The 17,212-nt window shown below is 35.1% G+C and overlaps 1 protein-coding gene across 1 annotated transcript in view; it reads right to left on the bottom strand.

Annotated features, from left to right (window-relative positions):
• Positions 1-17,212, bottom strand: part of sestd1 (SEC14 and spectrin domains 1) — a 47,239-nt gene that overhangs the window by 14,402 nt on the left and 15,625 nt on the right. The window contains exons 7-11 of the mRNA XM_016293874.1: positions 12,160-12,273; positions 11,127-11,221; positions 10,850-10,905; positions 7,243-7,472; positions 3,688-3,810 (exon numbers count right to left, since the gene is read on the bottom strand). Coding sequence (XP_016149360.1) covers positions 3,688-3,810; positions 7,243-7,472; positions 10,850-10,905; positions 11,127-11,221; positions 12,160-12,273 — 618 coding nt within the window. The remainder of the gene's footprint in view (positions 1-3,687; positions 3,811-7,242; positions 7,473-10,849; positions 10,906-11,126; positions 11,222-12,159; positions 12,274-17,212) is intronic.

Raw genomic sequence — 17,212 nt, 5'->3', positions numbered from 1 at the left:
TCTAATTGGCGGGCCTGCCGGTAGCAGACGTCACTGAGCTGCTGCTGCAGACCCTTGAGCTCCATCAGGTCCTCCTGCGCTCATGCGCTCAGCAGGGCTGCGATCTGCTGGTTCAGCTCCACGTAAACAGCAAACCACTCCTGCAGCAAACAAGCTGTTAATATGTTAATACACCGTTAAATAAACCACCAGCAATCATAAAAACCACAGGTCCATAAACACAGTACACCAAATCCTACAGGTCAAATGGATACAACAGCTCCCATGAAATACAAATATAGACGCATATAAATAAATATATATATATATATATATATAAGTGTGTGTGTGTGTGTGAGAATATATATATTTATTAGGGCTGTCAAAAAAAATTTGAATTTCGAATATTCGTCAAATTTAAAATAAAAATCCATATTCGAATGCAAAAACGTTTCATTCGAATTTTAGGTGTGTGTCAGGCAGCCTTATCAGTGGTGCACGAAATGCGACGACGATGTAAGTGTCATTGCATTTTAATGCTTTCGTTAGCCTATCCAGTTGAACCCACTAGATGCGGCGCTGCTGCATTGTTCATTCAAATTATTTCAGAAAAAGAGAACAATCAATGCGGGGAAGATTTTGTTTACGTCAAAACCGAAACTAAGCCGTTCACACAGAACGCATATTTATCGCATTTTCTAGAGGGACATCTATCACCGCTGCACTTGCGTCTCGCACAAGAGAGCTGCATGTTTAGAAAGCTATGTAAAATTAATGTAAATTCAACTTTTAAAAAACATGTCTCGAAATTTTATGGCAGTTTTCCCCATCCCACTGCATCTCAAGTTTTTAAATGAAGAAAGTACTCTTTGTGATTTGTTTTCGGTCCTTTGTATTAAACTATACATACATGCATGATGCTGTTTTGTTTCTAATTGTTTAAGCAACTTTATTAATTATATATGGTTTATAAACGTTATGCACTTTTTTCAAAGATAGTCATGTTATTTTATTATGCTTTGAAGAAACGTGCATAATATTCATAGACCGTATAAAAACAGATAATATTTTGTTCGATGTGCCCTCTTGTGGCCTCAGGAGAGAAGCCAAAAGCTTTTTTTTCCCCCCAACTGAAATTATGTCCTTTAAATTCGAATATTGATCATATTTAAGTAAAAAATTTGAATTTAGTTTTTCAGCCATTTTGACAGCCCTAAGTGCCCTATATATCCCAAATTATATCCCCACCTAGCAACCAGACAGAACACCTTAGCAACCACCTAACACCCTGGCAACAAATCATAACCTTATACCCTTGCATTTTTTATTTTTGCATAGACAAAGACCACTCACATGTTCTTTAGAAAAGGTTAAGATCAAGATAAATGTCTATTGTGTTTAGGGTTGGGCGATGTCTACCAAATTGGCATCGGACGATGTCTACAGTGAAACATCGTGATGGACGATGACATCGGGGGGCGGGGTTAGGGGGTGTGCCCGAAGTGTGAATCCGTATGCAGAAAGGCACGGAAAACAAATAATGCCTTCTACGGAGCCACTAAAGGGACATGGTTAGCCGCTTGCTAGCGGTAGACTGTTACAGTACATGAAAGTTCACTTACCACATACACAGAGTAAGGAGAGATGACTCATAGGACAATGACGAATGATTTGCAGGTACCGAGCACCACTGACAAATATCTAATCTTGTAAAATGTGTGGCAGGTACTGCCGCTCCGTAGTATACAGTCGGTGTGATCTCGAATCTCGAAAGTGAAAGTAAAATGAGAGCGCGCATTCGAAAGCGGTTTCAATGCCCTCCATATTAGTAGCAGCTCCCTGTTGCCCGCAATTACACAATGATATAATTGTGAGAGAAAGTATTGAAATATATATTTTTAATCCTCCCATCTCGTAGGCTATTTATTCCCTTTAGGGGTTCCCTAGTACACTTAATTTCCTTTCCGAACACGGAATTGGGATGCGGCGGAATGCGGGCAGGTCCAGCGTGCTTCACTCTCCCCGCAGCACTTTGGTCTGCCAGTGTGTTTTAAACGTGAGGATTAGCACCCCTCATCTGCAACGAGCAGTTTTATCCCTTTAGGAGAATTTAAAGAGAATGTGCACTAGCGATGTGCCCCGAATAGCAAATCTGTATTCAGAAAGGCACTGAAAACAAATAATGCCTTCTACGGAGCCACTAAAGGGACATGGTTAGCCGCTTGCTAGCGGTAGACTGTTACAGTACATGAAAGTTCACTTACCACATACACAGAGTAAGGAGAGATGACTCATAGGACAATGACGAATGATTTGCAGGTACCGAGCACCACTGACAAATATCTAATCTTGTAAAATGTGTGGCAGGTACTGCCGCTCCGTAGTATACAGTCGGTGTGATCTGTTCAAAATGAATCTAAACACAATATAATCTTATAATCACAATATAATTTCCTCAAAAAATGTGCATAATCAGAAGCAAAAATATTCCAGAAGAACAGCATGCGATTCCCTCAAGTAAAATACATCAATACTGCCACCTACTGGCATGACTTAAATTGCAGCATGTGGCATATTAATGTCATCTGACTGACTTTAGTCGATTTGACAGATCACAAATCTTAAGTTAGCGATTATATGCGTAACACAAAACCACAGTAGAATAAAAGACAGTTGCCACAATGTCTGCATTTTAGTCTCTCAGCAGCTCTGACTGTTTTAAGTTCTATGGTCTACAACTGTGGTTCACAAACATTTTATGCCAAATACCACCACAAAACATCCAAGTGCATCATTTTAGGTCGTTTTTAAATCACACAGATTTATGTTCAAGTGTTCGTGTTTCTAATAAGTTTGCTTTTAGTTCATCATTTGATTCTTTAAAAATGGGCGGTGGTGCAGGGTCAGAAATGAACTTTTGCATTAAGGGGCAATTTTTTGCCTCCTGGAATTGATTTCCAGGGACATTTTTTCTATTCGTTAGGGCAATTTTTATCACCAGCTTAATAATTGTATCTGTGTTGTCTTTAATGACAAATACTTAAATTCAACCAAATACTTTTACAAATACTTTAAACTGTTGCCAATAACAATTGACTGTTTAAAATTATATCTAACCTATGTTTAAAAACGGGAGCTAATAGGGCTGCAATATTATGACAAAAATCATTATTGTTGAGTATTGCTGTTGATATTGTAATAATGATAATTCATGTTGATTAATAGAATACATTTTTAAAAACTGTTTTGTGTCTGCATTTTGGGGAAACGGCTCATCATATATTCTGGCTCAGGCTTCATGGTCCATGACGTTAGTTTAGTCTAGCGCAAGTTATGCAAAAACTCCAGTTATAATCACTGAAGCTATTTTATTTACATCGTATCTGCACTGTGTTGTTTATGGAGTGTTTTCCAAAAAAAAAAAAAGGGTTCCAATTATCAGTTATTAAGAACCTTAATTTCAGTCTGTTCCTTACATAAAGCTATTATTCGACTTGAGAACAGTTGGGATATAGTGCATGAGCCACACAGATGCCTTTCATGCTATTTTCTGTCATTTTTGGATGATTACTGACATGGTCACTCCAACTGTCCTCGTATGGAACAGACCTATGTGAAAATGTCAAAAAAGTGCCCATTTGCATTTCACAGAGGCTATTCATACCACAAAAACCATATACACAAACCAGACATGATGGCTGTACTTACACTGTGTTGACTCTCAATCTCCTCGTGTTTCTGCTGCAGGGTCTGAGACGCGCGAATGGAGTCTCCAATCCCCCACTGTGTGCGGAGCTGCTCTGTGCCAGGACCCTCCAGCCAATTCACAACCTGCTCACACACAACACACACAAACACAGACAAAGAAACCTTTAATTAGTGAATCACTACCACATTTGACCCCCGAGCCACTGAGCAGACTCGAATCGGAAAGAAATCAGGAGGAACAGAGAGCAAATCTAATTAACTAAATGACAGGATCGGGTCGATGAGAGCTCAAATTAGAGATTTACTTAATCACATATTTACTTGTTTACAAAAAGACAAATGTAGGTTGCACGTCTGGAGATCTGCACAATCCTTCAGCTGTCAGATTTTGAACATCAGTAGCAGAGCACAAATGGGATTTCAGAGCTGCAGCAAAATAGAAGATTGTCAGTGAATAATGACTTACATTTCAGTCCGTTCCTCTTACAAATATTGTCTTCAAAAGTCAAATGAACTGTGTGGTGAGGTCTTGTGCTTTTCAAAGCTTCTTCAAAATTGGTCCTTTTGTGTTGCATAGAATGAAAAGCATACAGGTTTGGAACAACATGAAGGTGAAACAAATAATGAAAAAAAAATTTCAATTACGGGTGAACTAACCATTCAATTAACTTGCTTGATAGGCAAGTTCAGTCTCAATTCAACAGCTGAGAGTTACAAATTTGAATTACAACTGAACTGGCAGACAAATTAATTTAACTTCTGTTGTTCAATGAACTAGGGGAGCAAATGAAAATTCTGGAACAGCAGCAAGAGAACCTGCTTTGTGAAGAAAGTCATTCATTTGTCTAATGCCGAGGTGACTGAACTTTTTAAGAATCGCTGCTTAGCTTGCACGGCTTCCTGTCTTTAATTGCTTCAGGCACTGATCTCCCACTTCCCTGCGCAATTTTTCACTGAAGGCAAGAAGGCCAAACTTATTTTCCGACACACAAGATGTGCACCTCCCAATATCTTGATCGCCATGGAAACAGACATTTTATTTCATCTAACACTGAAAAGTGAAAGACAACAATCACTGATCTCACCATCACTTTACATGACCTACATTACACTTGGTGACTCCGTCCAGGTTAGGGCTGGGTATCGATTCAGAAGTCCCGATTCGATTCGCAAGCTCTCAATTCGATTCTCGATTTTTTTTTTATTGCATTCAGTGAACGTAGTTTTAATACAAATGCTATTGATATTTCTAAAAAATGAACAGTAAACATCAGTTTACAAATGGTGAATTAATAAAAAGAAATTAAGAACCACATGCCTGTATTTTAAACCTATTCTTTTTTTTTTTGTATAGGTCCTTTTTTAAACAATAATAGGGCCCTATAAAATGTACTTAATTTTTCTGGTAATCAGATGAAGGCATAAAACATTAATTTAATTTATCCTAATCAAATGAAAATTAAACCCTTTTATTTTTTGGCAAACAATGTGCTGCACAACAGAGGTTTACTGTTAAAATTAAAAAGAAAACAGATGTGATTATTCCTTTAAAAATAAAGATTTATTCATATTTATTAGCAGCAGTAGCATTGAGTCTTAAGACTGCTAAATAGTAATATATTCTGACCGTAGAACGTTAAACTAAACTTTTATTTTTACGGGTTGCCGTGAAGAACTTGCAGCTGCTGTGTATGTGATATGACGGTTGATTTCTCAAATGAAACGGTAAATGCTAATGAAGTGACTCTCAGAGCAGCTGGAGATAACATTCGTGTTCATATCATCATATAGTGAGACGGCAGAAGCTGAAAACACTGCGAGCGTCATCCGCGCTTTAGTATGCGTGTAGTAAACAAAACAGTGCGCCGTGCCATCCGCCATTCATTCATTGCAGAAACCATGGCGCCCTATGCGTGATATCAAATGCTTCTGCAGATTTATAGTATTACTATAGCATTTCACCTGAGCATTGCGAATTGCGCGTATGGCAATGATAAGTGCTGAATGAATGACAGGATTTCTGTTGTAACATCGCGCAAGGTAAATAAGGGTGACATCTAGTGGAGACGACTAATGATAAGATTCACGTTAATCAGATCTTGTTTTAAATTTGTGCTGAAATAAATACTGGAAAAGATCGATTCGCGACTTTCGAGAATCGATATCGAATCGACGTCATTTTAAAAGACGATTAATCGGAAAATCAATTTTTTTGCCCAGCTCTAGTCCAGGTGTGACACTAACCACACAAACAAATACTGGTTTCGGAGTTTACAATTCTAAATTCTTATTGTAATTTAATGAAGAATGTCTATAAATGCACAAATAAGTATAAATATAAATTATATCCATCACAGATTTTAAAGAGCCAATGATTTTTTTTTCTTCACATGGTGCCACATAAGAGAAAAATTACATCAAATCGAAAATATTACATAAAATCAAAATATAATAATAATTAGTAGTAGTAGTGCAATAATGTTACATTATAATGCCACAATTGTGTAAAAATATGGTTTGGGGTCAGTGAGTTTTGGTCAATGTCTCTTGTGCTCACCAAGGCTGCAATTATTTTATCAAACATACAGTGAAAAACATAATACTGCAAAAAATTACACTTTAAAATAACTGTTTTCTATATTAATATATTCTAAAAAGCCATTTATTCCTGTGATGCAAAGCTGGATTTTCAGCAGCCACTACTCCAGTCTTCAGTGTTACATGATCCATTAGAAATCATTCCAATATGCTGATTTTGTGCTCAAGAAACATTTTCTTTATTATTATCAGTGTTGAAAACAATTATGCTGCTTAATATTTTTGCGGAAACCATGATACATTTTTTCAGGATTCTTCGATGAACAGAAAATTTAAAAAGTACAGGTTCTAAACCATGTTACAAGGATCTAAATTGATATCAACTAAAAACTGAGGGGAAAAAAAACCAAAAAGCACAATATAAGGATGTATAGGTGTACGATTGCATCAGCACAGCCCTACTCTCTACCAGCGATTCTCTATGATAATCGGATTCTCAGTGGGAATTTTGTGGGAGTGCATTCTGTAAGCCTTCCAAGAAGACAGAGCAGAAGATGTGTATGTGAAAGAATTGTGAGACAAATCTTTTCTGTGGAAAGACTCAATGATTGTATGGTGCGAAGAACCACCAAAAACTGCTCTATTTGTAGACCAAGACTGCTGATTCACCAAAGCACCAAAGCCCAGCCACTGTCTGAACTGATGCTTCGGAATAAGATGTCTTCTTGCAAACCTCAGCGATATTTAGACATACGAATAAAGCAAAATGGATGACAGATGAAACTCCCTCACACTTCACAACATCATGTGAAGTTTGAAAGATGACTGTGGAAATAGAGGTCTCGAATGAATTTGGCGAAACTCAAGGCTACAGTTTTGATTCCTGGCTCAAACAAAGAGCACAGGAACGTGTGACAGCTGAACAGCACCATAGTTCTTCTACAACAGAACTCGACTATCTGAAAGTGATCTTTCACTTTTCGGTTTACATTCTTATAAATCCCCCCAGCATTTTACCTGCATGACCTTGGTTTGGATTTCCTCTAGCTGGGAGCGTTTACTGCGCTGTCGGCAAACTTCTTGATACTTTGTGTACTGCTCCCTCAGAGAGTCCAGGAGCTTCATCACCTGAGGCTGAGCCAGCAGCTCATCGTCCATGGGCGACCAGGCTGTGCCGCCTCCTCCTCCTCCTCCTCCCTCAGAGCCATTGAAACGCCTCTGCTGGAGCTCCGAGAGCAACTCATGTCCTGTGATCAGGGGAGAAAAACAACATTTAGGACAGAAATCAAGGGTTAAGCCATTTGAAAACTGAATTCAGTAAACGGTAATAAAATATTTCATGAACAATGTGTCAAGCAGAAAGAAATTGATGAATGCAAGACGTGATGGCAAATGTTCCCATCTGTCAAGGAGTACGGACTGAATTGACGCAGTATGAATATATTAAGCCAGTATTTCACCTAAATTAGACACAAAGTGACAGACTCAAATGCAAAAGAAAGGCACAGAAGAAAAACTAATTTTGTACCACTGCTGTGTTTTTATTTGTGCCAATACTTGTGAATTATTCCAACCAAGGCTAGGCAAAATTTGTTACTTTTCAACTCATGAACATGAATTTTAATTGAATTGGCCTTACAGGATGTTACATTGGAATTTGAATTGTAATGACAGGAATAATAATTTAATAGGCAGCGATTTAACAGGCAGAGCAGAAACACAGATGAACTGAATTAGCCCAAAACACAATAGGCAAAAATTGAAACATGTTGAGGACAAAAGACGACAAAAAAACCAACAACATTGAATTGCACCAAAAATGTAATACAAAACGTCATTAAAAATTCAATAATAAATATTAAAGGGTTAGTTCACTCCAAAATGAAAATTCTGTCATTAATTACTCACCCTCATGTCGTTCAAAACCCGTAAGACGTTCATCTTCAGAACACAAATGAAGATATTTTTGATGGAATCTGAGAGCTCTCTGACCCTCCATAGACAGCAATGCAACTGAAATGTTCCCAGACAGAAACGTAGCAAGGACATCGGCAAAACAGTCCATGTGACATCAGTGGCTCAACTTCAATCTTGTGAAGCAACGAGAATACTATTTGTGCGCAAAGAAAACAAAAACAATTTATTTAACAATTCTTCGCTCTCGAGTTACGTCTTTTGCCATCGAGTACCCAAGAACGTAATCGGCATTGTTTACGTTTGGGGGGGAAAGCGCGCGCATGAACGTTATCACTGTAATCAGCATTGTTTACACTTAGGGTAAAGCGTGCGTATGCGTTGTGATACTCTCCAAAATGGTGGAAGACAGTAACTCGGGGGAGAAGAATTGTTAAAGGGGTCATATGATGCTGCATTTCAGTTGCATGGGGTCTATGGAGGGTCAGACAGCTCTCAGATTCCATCAAAAATATCTTAATTTGTGTTCCGAAGATGAACGAAGGTCTTACGGGTTTTGAACGACATGAGGGTGAGTAATTAACGACAGAATTTTCATTTTGGGGTGAACTAACCCTTTAACATTACAAACTTTAAAAAAAAAAGAAATCTTGAGTATTTTGAATTTTTTTTTAATTATCTTTATTACATGGGTAATATTTTGTCCATTATATTTCATTCGGTCTTACGGGTTTTGAACGACATGAGGGTGAGTAATTAACGACAGAATTTTCATTTTGGGGTGAACTATCCCTTTAACATTACAAACTTTAAAAAAAAAAAAGAAATCTTGAGTATTTTGAATTTTTTTTTAATTATCTTTATTACATGGGTAATATTTTGTCCATTATATTTCATTCACAAATTTGCCTTAACAGTTTTTTTTTTTTTTTTTTAATGTTCATTTACGTTCATTTCAAATGTGCATTGAAAATGCACATTCGAACATTGCAGGGATGGCAGAAGAGTGCTGATGCAAGACCAATGCCAACTTTTACGTAAAAATAAATACATAAAATATATTTAATTTATTAGGGGTGGAACGGTGCAACTTACTCACGGTTTTAGAGTCACGGTTTCGGTATGGGCTATGTTTAGGCAAAAACTAAATGGTCAAATAAAAATAAAGAAAATAAGAATAATCTAACTACAAGCAACAGCACAAATAAATACAATAGAGTATACAATATATACAGTATAGAATAGGAGATACAAATAAAATAAACAGTGATTTTCAAATTAGTTTTTAGGTACAGAAACTGAATAAAGTAATGAAATGTAAAACAGCATTGCATATTTGACTGTATAAATTAAAGATGAATTTTTATTAAAGTTACAAAAGCTATTCAATCAACAGCAGTGAGTGATTTCTGTTGTTGTTGCTGTTTGATTAATATTAAGAAAGTACTGTCACTTTAAGACACTAAGTACGTTCAGCTGGCTATGTCTGCTATAAGATACTTAACATGACGGGCATTTTGACAATTTTTGTGTGAATTTGTCCATTTAAACAATACATCAGAGAGAGCTTAATATTTGCATGCGTTCCGAGGTGCTTTTGCGCACTTCAGATGAGCGCACGCACAAATATTCTCACTGCGCGAGCGAGCGCGCGTCCTCTGGCTCTTAAATGTTTCAATTGGCAAGGCTTAAATTAGTTTAGCTTAAACACAGATATCAACATGTGCTGTTCAGGTCTCACCTGTGCGCGCGTGCTATCAGCACCTGGGTGATGACGGAATAAATGCTCATATTCCAGCCACCGGCATTCGCATTGAACAAGAGTGAATGGTTCGTCCCCGTTTTTTTTTTTTTTTTCCATCGCTGTTGTTGTAATGTATTGGGAAGCCAGAATGCGACTCAACGAATCAACAGAAACATATTAGCCAAACCCTGTTTGTTTTACGTGTTATTTATAGCAAACCATATTAAAGATGCGTTGTCAGATTTAAGTTGAATCGCGGTCCTAGCGCGTGCCGAACCGTGTGTGGAAAATCGTACGGTTCGATTTTTTTCCGCGAACCGTTCCACCCCTATAATTTATATTGTTTGCCATTTTAAAATAAATTTGCAAAGTAAAATTCAATTAAGCATGTTTATTTCATACAGAAAAACAAATAGCATTAGTTAAAAATGACAATTATAAAACACATTTAATTGCATTCTAATTCTAACTTAAAACCAATTCAGGCTGCAATGAATTTTAAAGGCATTTAAAACGGATTCTCAATTCAGTTTTAAATGGTGCACAACTCTGCCTGAGTCACTTACACTGGGCACAAGTTCACTGAACTGATGAAGCCATTCTTTAGAGTAGGGCATGGTGTCAGAGACATACTGGTCAGGGCAGAGTCAACACTTTACAAACCAGCTTTAGCTTCAAATACAAAAGCTGTGAAATCGCTTTAGAGTGTTAAACAACACTTAAGCCAAGTTCTTGGCTCTACCCCACCAATAAAACTGAATGGAGTAACAGATCAGCTGGAAAAACAGCTTCACTGTTGACATCACATGCTGGATAGAGTATAGTAGTTAAATTCCCAAACCAAAATCTGCTTTTGCTTCTAGTTTTACAAATGCACCCAAAATATTACAGAAAAAAAAAACTTAAGGCAGTTTCAAAGCAGAGTCTACATATATACACACACAGCCAGCACAGTTCGCCACTCACCAGTTTGAAGGACCGTTTCAGGATCAAATGAAGGCATGACGTTGCTCTCTGAAGACCTATGAATGTAACAATAAGTTGTTGCTGAGCATTTGTTTATAAAATTATGACCATTTAATGAAACAAACATGTTGATTTCTCTGTACATTTGATTGCTTTTTAAATCCACTAAACATTTTACTTACACATTTAAGAACGGCTAATAGCTAACAGAAAAATAGTGGCCTTTGAAATGACTTAATTAGGAGCTCATGCCTGGAGATAATGAGACATAAAATACCTGTCCTTCTCTGCCTGGCTTCCCTTCTCATTTTCATTGATGACTATAAGTTCATCCAGAAGGGACGTGGACTCCTTTGTGAATTTTTCAAAGACCTAGATGAAGAACAAATGGCAAGTAAGACTTCAAGTTAAAAATGTCATACTGTTGAAACAGCCATGAGGACAGGGCGATATAGCTAAACACTGCAATATTTTTTTCAGCCTTTTGATGATAGCGAATATCCATCTCAATATTTATGTATATGCAGTGAAACGGCAAAAAAACGATCAGTTTCAAACAGTGTTTTTGTTAAACTAAAACTACTAAAAAAATTATTTTTGTTAACTGATACGAAGCTGAAATAATATACAATATAAATTAGATGGGGGGGGGGGGGGATAAACCATGAAAAAAGAAAATTAGAAATGATGCCTTGACAGCTAACTAAAATAAAATAAGCGGAGGCAATAAACTTACTAAAACTGGAATAAAAACTAAATAGAAATATAAAAAATGTAATACTAAAGTACATAAAACAATAATAAATAAATAATTCAAAATATTAATAAATACTATAATACTAAACAGCCACTGTTGTCAAGTAGATTCAAAATGCCATCAATTAGCCATGGTTTCCACACTTTTTACTGCATGAACATAAGAATGATATTTGATGTTCATTTACATTCACCAATACAACAAATTAATTTAAAGCAAAGAAACATTTTAGATTTAAAATGTCTGCGACCATTTTTCAATGAAAGTGTAAACAAGTGCTGAATCAGGGTTATGCATCAATTTGTTGAAACACCATTTGATTCCCAGAAATGAACTGATTCATAGAAATACAATGAACAAGTCTAATGACACTGCCTTTAGAAAACGGACAAAAAGGCATATTAAAATTACACCAATATTCACAATGTTGCTTCACTTTACATCAGCTATATCATGTGAATATATCATGAATACATTACCCACTCACTGAATCACTGTGGTCTACCAATAAAGAGAGTCATTTAAAATTGAAAACAAGCGATTTGGTTCTCACCAATCTTTTGTTGAGCCAGTCCAAATGATCATAAAGCAGACTCCCGCCAAATTCATCTGTAAGTTGGCATGGTTCAATGTAGCGTGTGAGTTTATTGGCAGACACCAGAATCACCTGAAACAGAGAAAATTAACTCTCAGGTATGACTGAAGACAAAGCTATTTCATCATCTGTGCTGAGAATATTAATAGACAAGAAAATAAATCCATCCTGACCCATTTTGGAGAAGAAATGGTAGTAACAGAGGGCAAAGTGCAGCAGTCACTAATGTTACCAATTAAACAGGCAACTGTGTGTGTGTAATGTAGCATAATCTGAAACTGCTCAGGACCTTCTGCAGCAGAAATGTCATGCAAGGTTAATATCCATGAATAATTTATTTGATATTTGAAGGCATATAGGACAAACTCTGCAGGTGGCACAGCCCTTCTGCTGGGTCAAAATCACAAACTGTCACTCAATGTGACATACAGTGGGGAAAAAAAGTATTTAGTCAGCCACCATATATATATATATATATACACACACATACTGTAAATTTATATTTATAATATAAATTTAATAATCCACTTTACATTGTGCCTAAGAACACTTATACTTATTATACTACATAATTATACTAAGTACTTATCTTTGGTTTTAAAAACAAACAAAAAACTGTAGCACATGTAATAGACATACTTGACATTGCTTTTGTAACATCACAATAATACTAACACCAACAACGATTATTATTAATAATTCTATATAATGACAAAAAAACACATTATTATTATTATAAATTCTATTTGACAAATGAACTATTTTTGACTGTTTTCCTTAGACATAAAATAATTCAGTTTAAAGGCTGATGTCCAAATTAAATACTTAAAAAATAATAATACTATAACAATATCTGACTATTATTATTATTATTATTATTACTGTATAATGATAATTGATGATACTTACACATTCTGAATACTCTGAATAGACACATACACATAAAATTATGACAAAATACCCATCTCGACAATCATTCAGGTAAACGCAGTCAGTTATATCTCAAGTGAATGAAAACAGCTGAGAAAGAAATCGGATGTGATGTGTATCATTATATCGGATCCGTGCATCAGGTCTTAAAGGGACAGTGGCCGATAAATACTGCTGCTGTCATTAGTGATCATCAAACAACAAAACAGCTTTGATAAAAATCTATATTTAATTTATACAGTGAACACTATGCAGTGTTATTTTCCCTAATTATTAAATTTCTGTATTTGAATACTACCAACCTTATTTTATTTGTAACATATTCTGTTGTATTTATCTCTGCTTGTAATTTGTGCATTTGTTCTTATTTTTACTGGCTGTTCTCTTGTCTCTTTAATCATGTTTTAGTTGATCTAGTAGTATTTGCTGTGGTATCAAAGTAGTACTTCGCTTTAAGTAATAAATGGAAAGTTAAATTGAAATATTTTTCTTTTCTTGCTGATCCGAAAAAAGATCCGATCCGTGGGTCAAAAACCGTAATGTGATCCGAACCGTGAGATTTGTGATCCGTTGAACCACTAACACACACACACTACCGTTCAAAAGTTTGGGATCAGTAAGACTTGTAATGTTTTTTAAAGAAGTCTCTTATGCTCCTCAAGGCTGCATTTATTTGATCAAAAACACAGAAAAAAAAACTGTAATCTTGCTAAATGTTATTACAATATAAAATAATGGTTTCTATTTTAATATCTTTTAAAATATAATTTATTTCTGTGATGCAAAGCTGAATTTCCATCAGCCATTACTCCAGTATAAAGTGTCACATGATCTTTCAGAAAACATTCTAATATGCTGATTTATTATTAGAAATATCAATGTTGGCAGCAGTTTTGCTGCCAAATATTTTTTACTTTTTTTTATCCTTTTTTTCAGAACAGCATTTATTCAAAATATAAATATTTTCTAGCAATATAAATCTTTGCCATCACTTCTTATCAATTTAACACATCCTTGCTGAACAAAAGTTTAAAAAAAATAAAGATTAAAAATGTACTGACCCCACACTTTTGAACGGTAGTGTATATTGTTAGAAAAGATTTATATTTTAAATAAATACTCTTCTTTTTAACTTTTTATTCATCAAAGAATCCTTTGATAAAATATTAAGCAGCACAACAGTTTCCAGCACTGATAACAAATCAGCGTATTAGAATGATTTCTAAAGGATCATGTGACACTGAAGACTGGAGTAATGATGCTGAAAATTCAGCTTTGCATCACAGGAATAAATTAGATTTTAATGTACATTAAAATAGAAAAACGTTATTTTACATCATAATATTTCACAACATTAGATTTTTTTCCTGTATTTTTGAACAAATAAATGCAGTTTTGAGGAGCATAAGAAACTCCTTTAAGAAAACTAAAAAAATCGTTCTGATCCCAAAATTTTGAACGATAGTATAACTAATAATAATAGCAATATTAATACTACATAAACAATAATAATTTATTATTACTTTTTATTATTATAAATTCCATATGGCTATTATTTTGTTTAAATAGTCGAATATATAGTGTAAGAAACTGGTGTTCAAACAATATATATATATATATCTGACATATTATTATTATTATTATTAACAATAATAATAAATACATTAATATTAATAAATTCTTTATAATGATTAAAAACCTATATATGTTACTGATGTCCCTCATACCACTCAGTGGTCTCTTTCTTTTCAGATAACCAGCTTAAATCAATATTTCATGTCTATTTACTTACTTAATTGGTATGTAGTCATGTAATAAGCGGGATAAATGTATCAGCTGGTCATTAATGCAAAAGCATAACATTAATTCAACGAGAATGATGCTCATCAAATCAGAATTTAGAGGTGGAAGGTTATGTCATGCTTTAAATGCAAATGTTTATCATTACTATGTCTGTGTTTTATGTATGCTGTCTCAAAAATGAGGAGACAGGAAGAGAGACAGCACAGCTGTCTTTACAAATATGTTCAGCTGAGTCAACACGAGGGACGGAGGGACAAGGCCTCGCTGCAAACAAGTCCGGCCCGCGTTCCAGCATAGAGGATTGGATTCAAAATATCTGGGGTACATTACTCACAGGATGTCAGGGGCGTCTGCCTGGGACAGTTTGAGAAAAAAAGCCTCTTCAAGTATGAGCCACAGCGAGGTTTGTTTCATGTCAGTTTCACAAACAGGAGTTCTCGCATCTAAAAAGCCTTGTTTTGAGCTGTGAAGTTTCCATGGCAGATACTAAAATGGAAGCTTTTGAACTGTATTTCGTCTTATCTCCTGTCATGACATCATTGCAAACCCACAGATTTGATGGAAGGTGTGCAGAGAAACTAAAAAGACAGAAAACGAAAGAAAAACCTTTCTCAGAAGCCTTAAAAGGAAAAGTTCACTCAAAAATGACAATGCTGCCACCACCCATCCTCCAGATGTGTAAGCTGTTATTTTTTCATTGAAACAAGAAAAAACTAAAATACATAAACCAACAAATAAAAAAAGAGAGAAGCACCCTTACAAATAGTCCATATTATTTCTACAATATCTATTTGAAATCATCCATTATCTGTGTGATGAACAGACTAGGGCGGAACGATTATGACACAAAAATAATCATAATTGTCGATTATTCCCTTGAAATTGTGATTATTAATTACGATTATCACAATTTACATTGAATGCTGTTTATTCCATTGTTTGATGCAACTGCATGCCGTATTTTTATATGAAAATAAACAAGCTGAAAACACTCTAACTGAAAAACCTTTAGTGCTTTTCTATAGTATTAAGCCTCAAATGTCAACTATACATCGGATTGGTTTCTTCTTTAAATTATAAAAAAGTAAAAATATGAATTGTATTATGTTATACTAAAACTAAAATTCAAATAATGGGAAAAACCCTTAAGATAACGTAGAAAGAAAAAAAACGCATCTTAAGCACGCAGAATAACATAAGTGGACTTTGAACGATTAATTGCCGCTTTGAACGATTACGTAATTGTGGCATCCATAATTGTAATCGCGATTAGAAACTCGATTAATTGTGCAGCCCTAGAACAGACTGAAACTATTCACTAATAATCTTTCCCTCCACTGCAACTCTCAAATCATACATGTATGTGTGTGTACTACAGTCACTCAACATACGATGTGTTACGATTCACGATACTGGTTTCACGATACAATTTTCTCACGATTTTTTAACAAAAATGACATCTAAGAAATTATAAATGAAAAGGTGCCCTTTTATTATTTCTCAAAGGGCTGCAAATTTGTTTGTGAAATTGAAATGTCAAATAACAATTTATTAAATATATGCAATATATCTTATTTAATAAATATATGTAATGTGTATAGATATATGTAAACAAATATTTACATGCATATAGATATATTTCATACTGTACATATACGGTGTGTATTTTCTATACATATAAATATACACAGTACACGCATATATTATGTAAACACAAACTTTTATTTTGGATGCGATTAATCGTAATTTAGGCACATCAAACAACAGCAGGTTTGATGTCGTTGACACCATTGATTAGGGATATAACGATTAACTGCGAGCCGGTTGAAAATCGATTCAAATGTGACGATTTAAATCGGTTGGGATGCTAAACAAATCGCGATTCATTTAAGGGTAGGAGTTTATATGAGTGCATGTATGAGGGGAACTTATTGTCTTTAGAAAAGTTTAGATGGTATTTTTTCTTTTCCTCTTGCCTCTGTATAATGCATATTAAAGTTCATAAGTGCAGCGCTGCTTTGTTTACAGCGGAAACCAGGAAACGCTTTAAGCACCACCTGCTGGCAGAGAGTGAATCTGCGTCTCGTTCAGCTCGTCCGCTGTTTCATGCAGATATTTTTATGTATGGTTTCACAAAACTGAAGTCAACACATTCGGTTTTTGCTTCAAATTTCGAAATTATACAACCTAATTTAGATTAAAAACTGCTCATGTTGCATGTATGCAGCATCTTTGTTTGGATCATGATTAAAATGCAGTGGTTGCCTCTAATTTTAAA

Source organism: Sinocyclocheilus grahami, unplaced genomic scaffold (assembly GCF_001515645.1).
Source record: "Sinocyclocheilus grahami isolate Dianchi unplaced genomic scaffold, SAMN03320097.WGS_v1.1 scaffold308.1, whole genome shotgun sequence".
Taxonomy (NCBI): domain Eukaryota; kingdom Metazoa; phylum Chordata; class Actinopteri; order Cypriniformes; family Cyprinidae; genus Sinocyclocheilus; species Sinocyclocheilus grahami.
The sequence above is the reverse complement of the archived record's forward strand: the minus strand, read 5'-3'. Positions and strand labels throughout refer to the sequence as shown.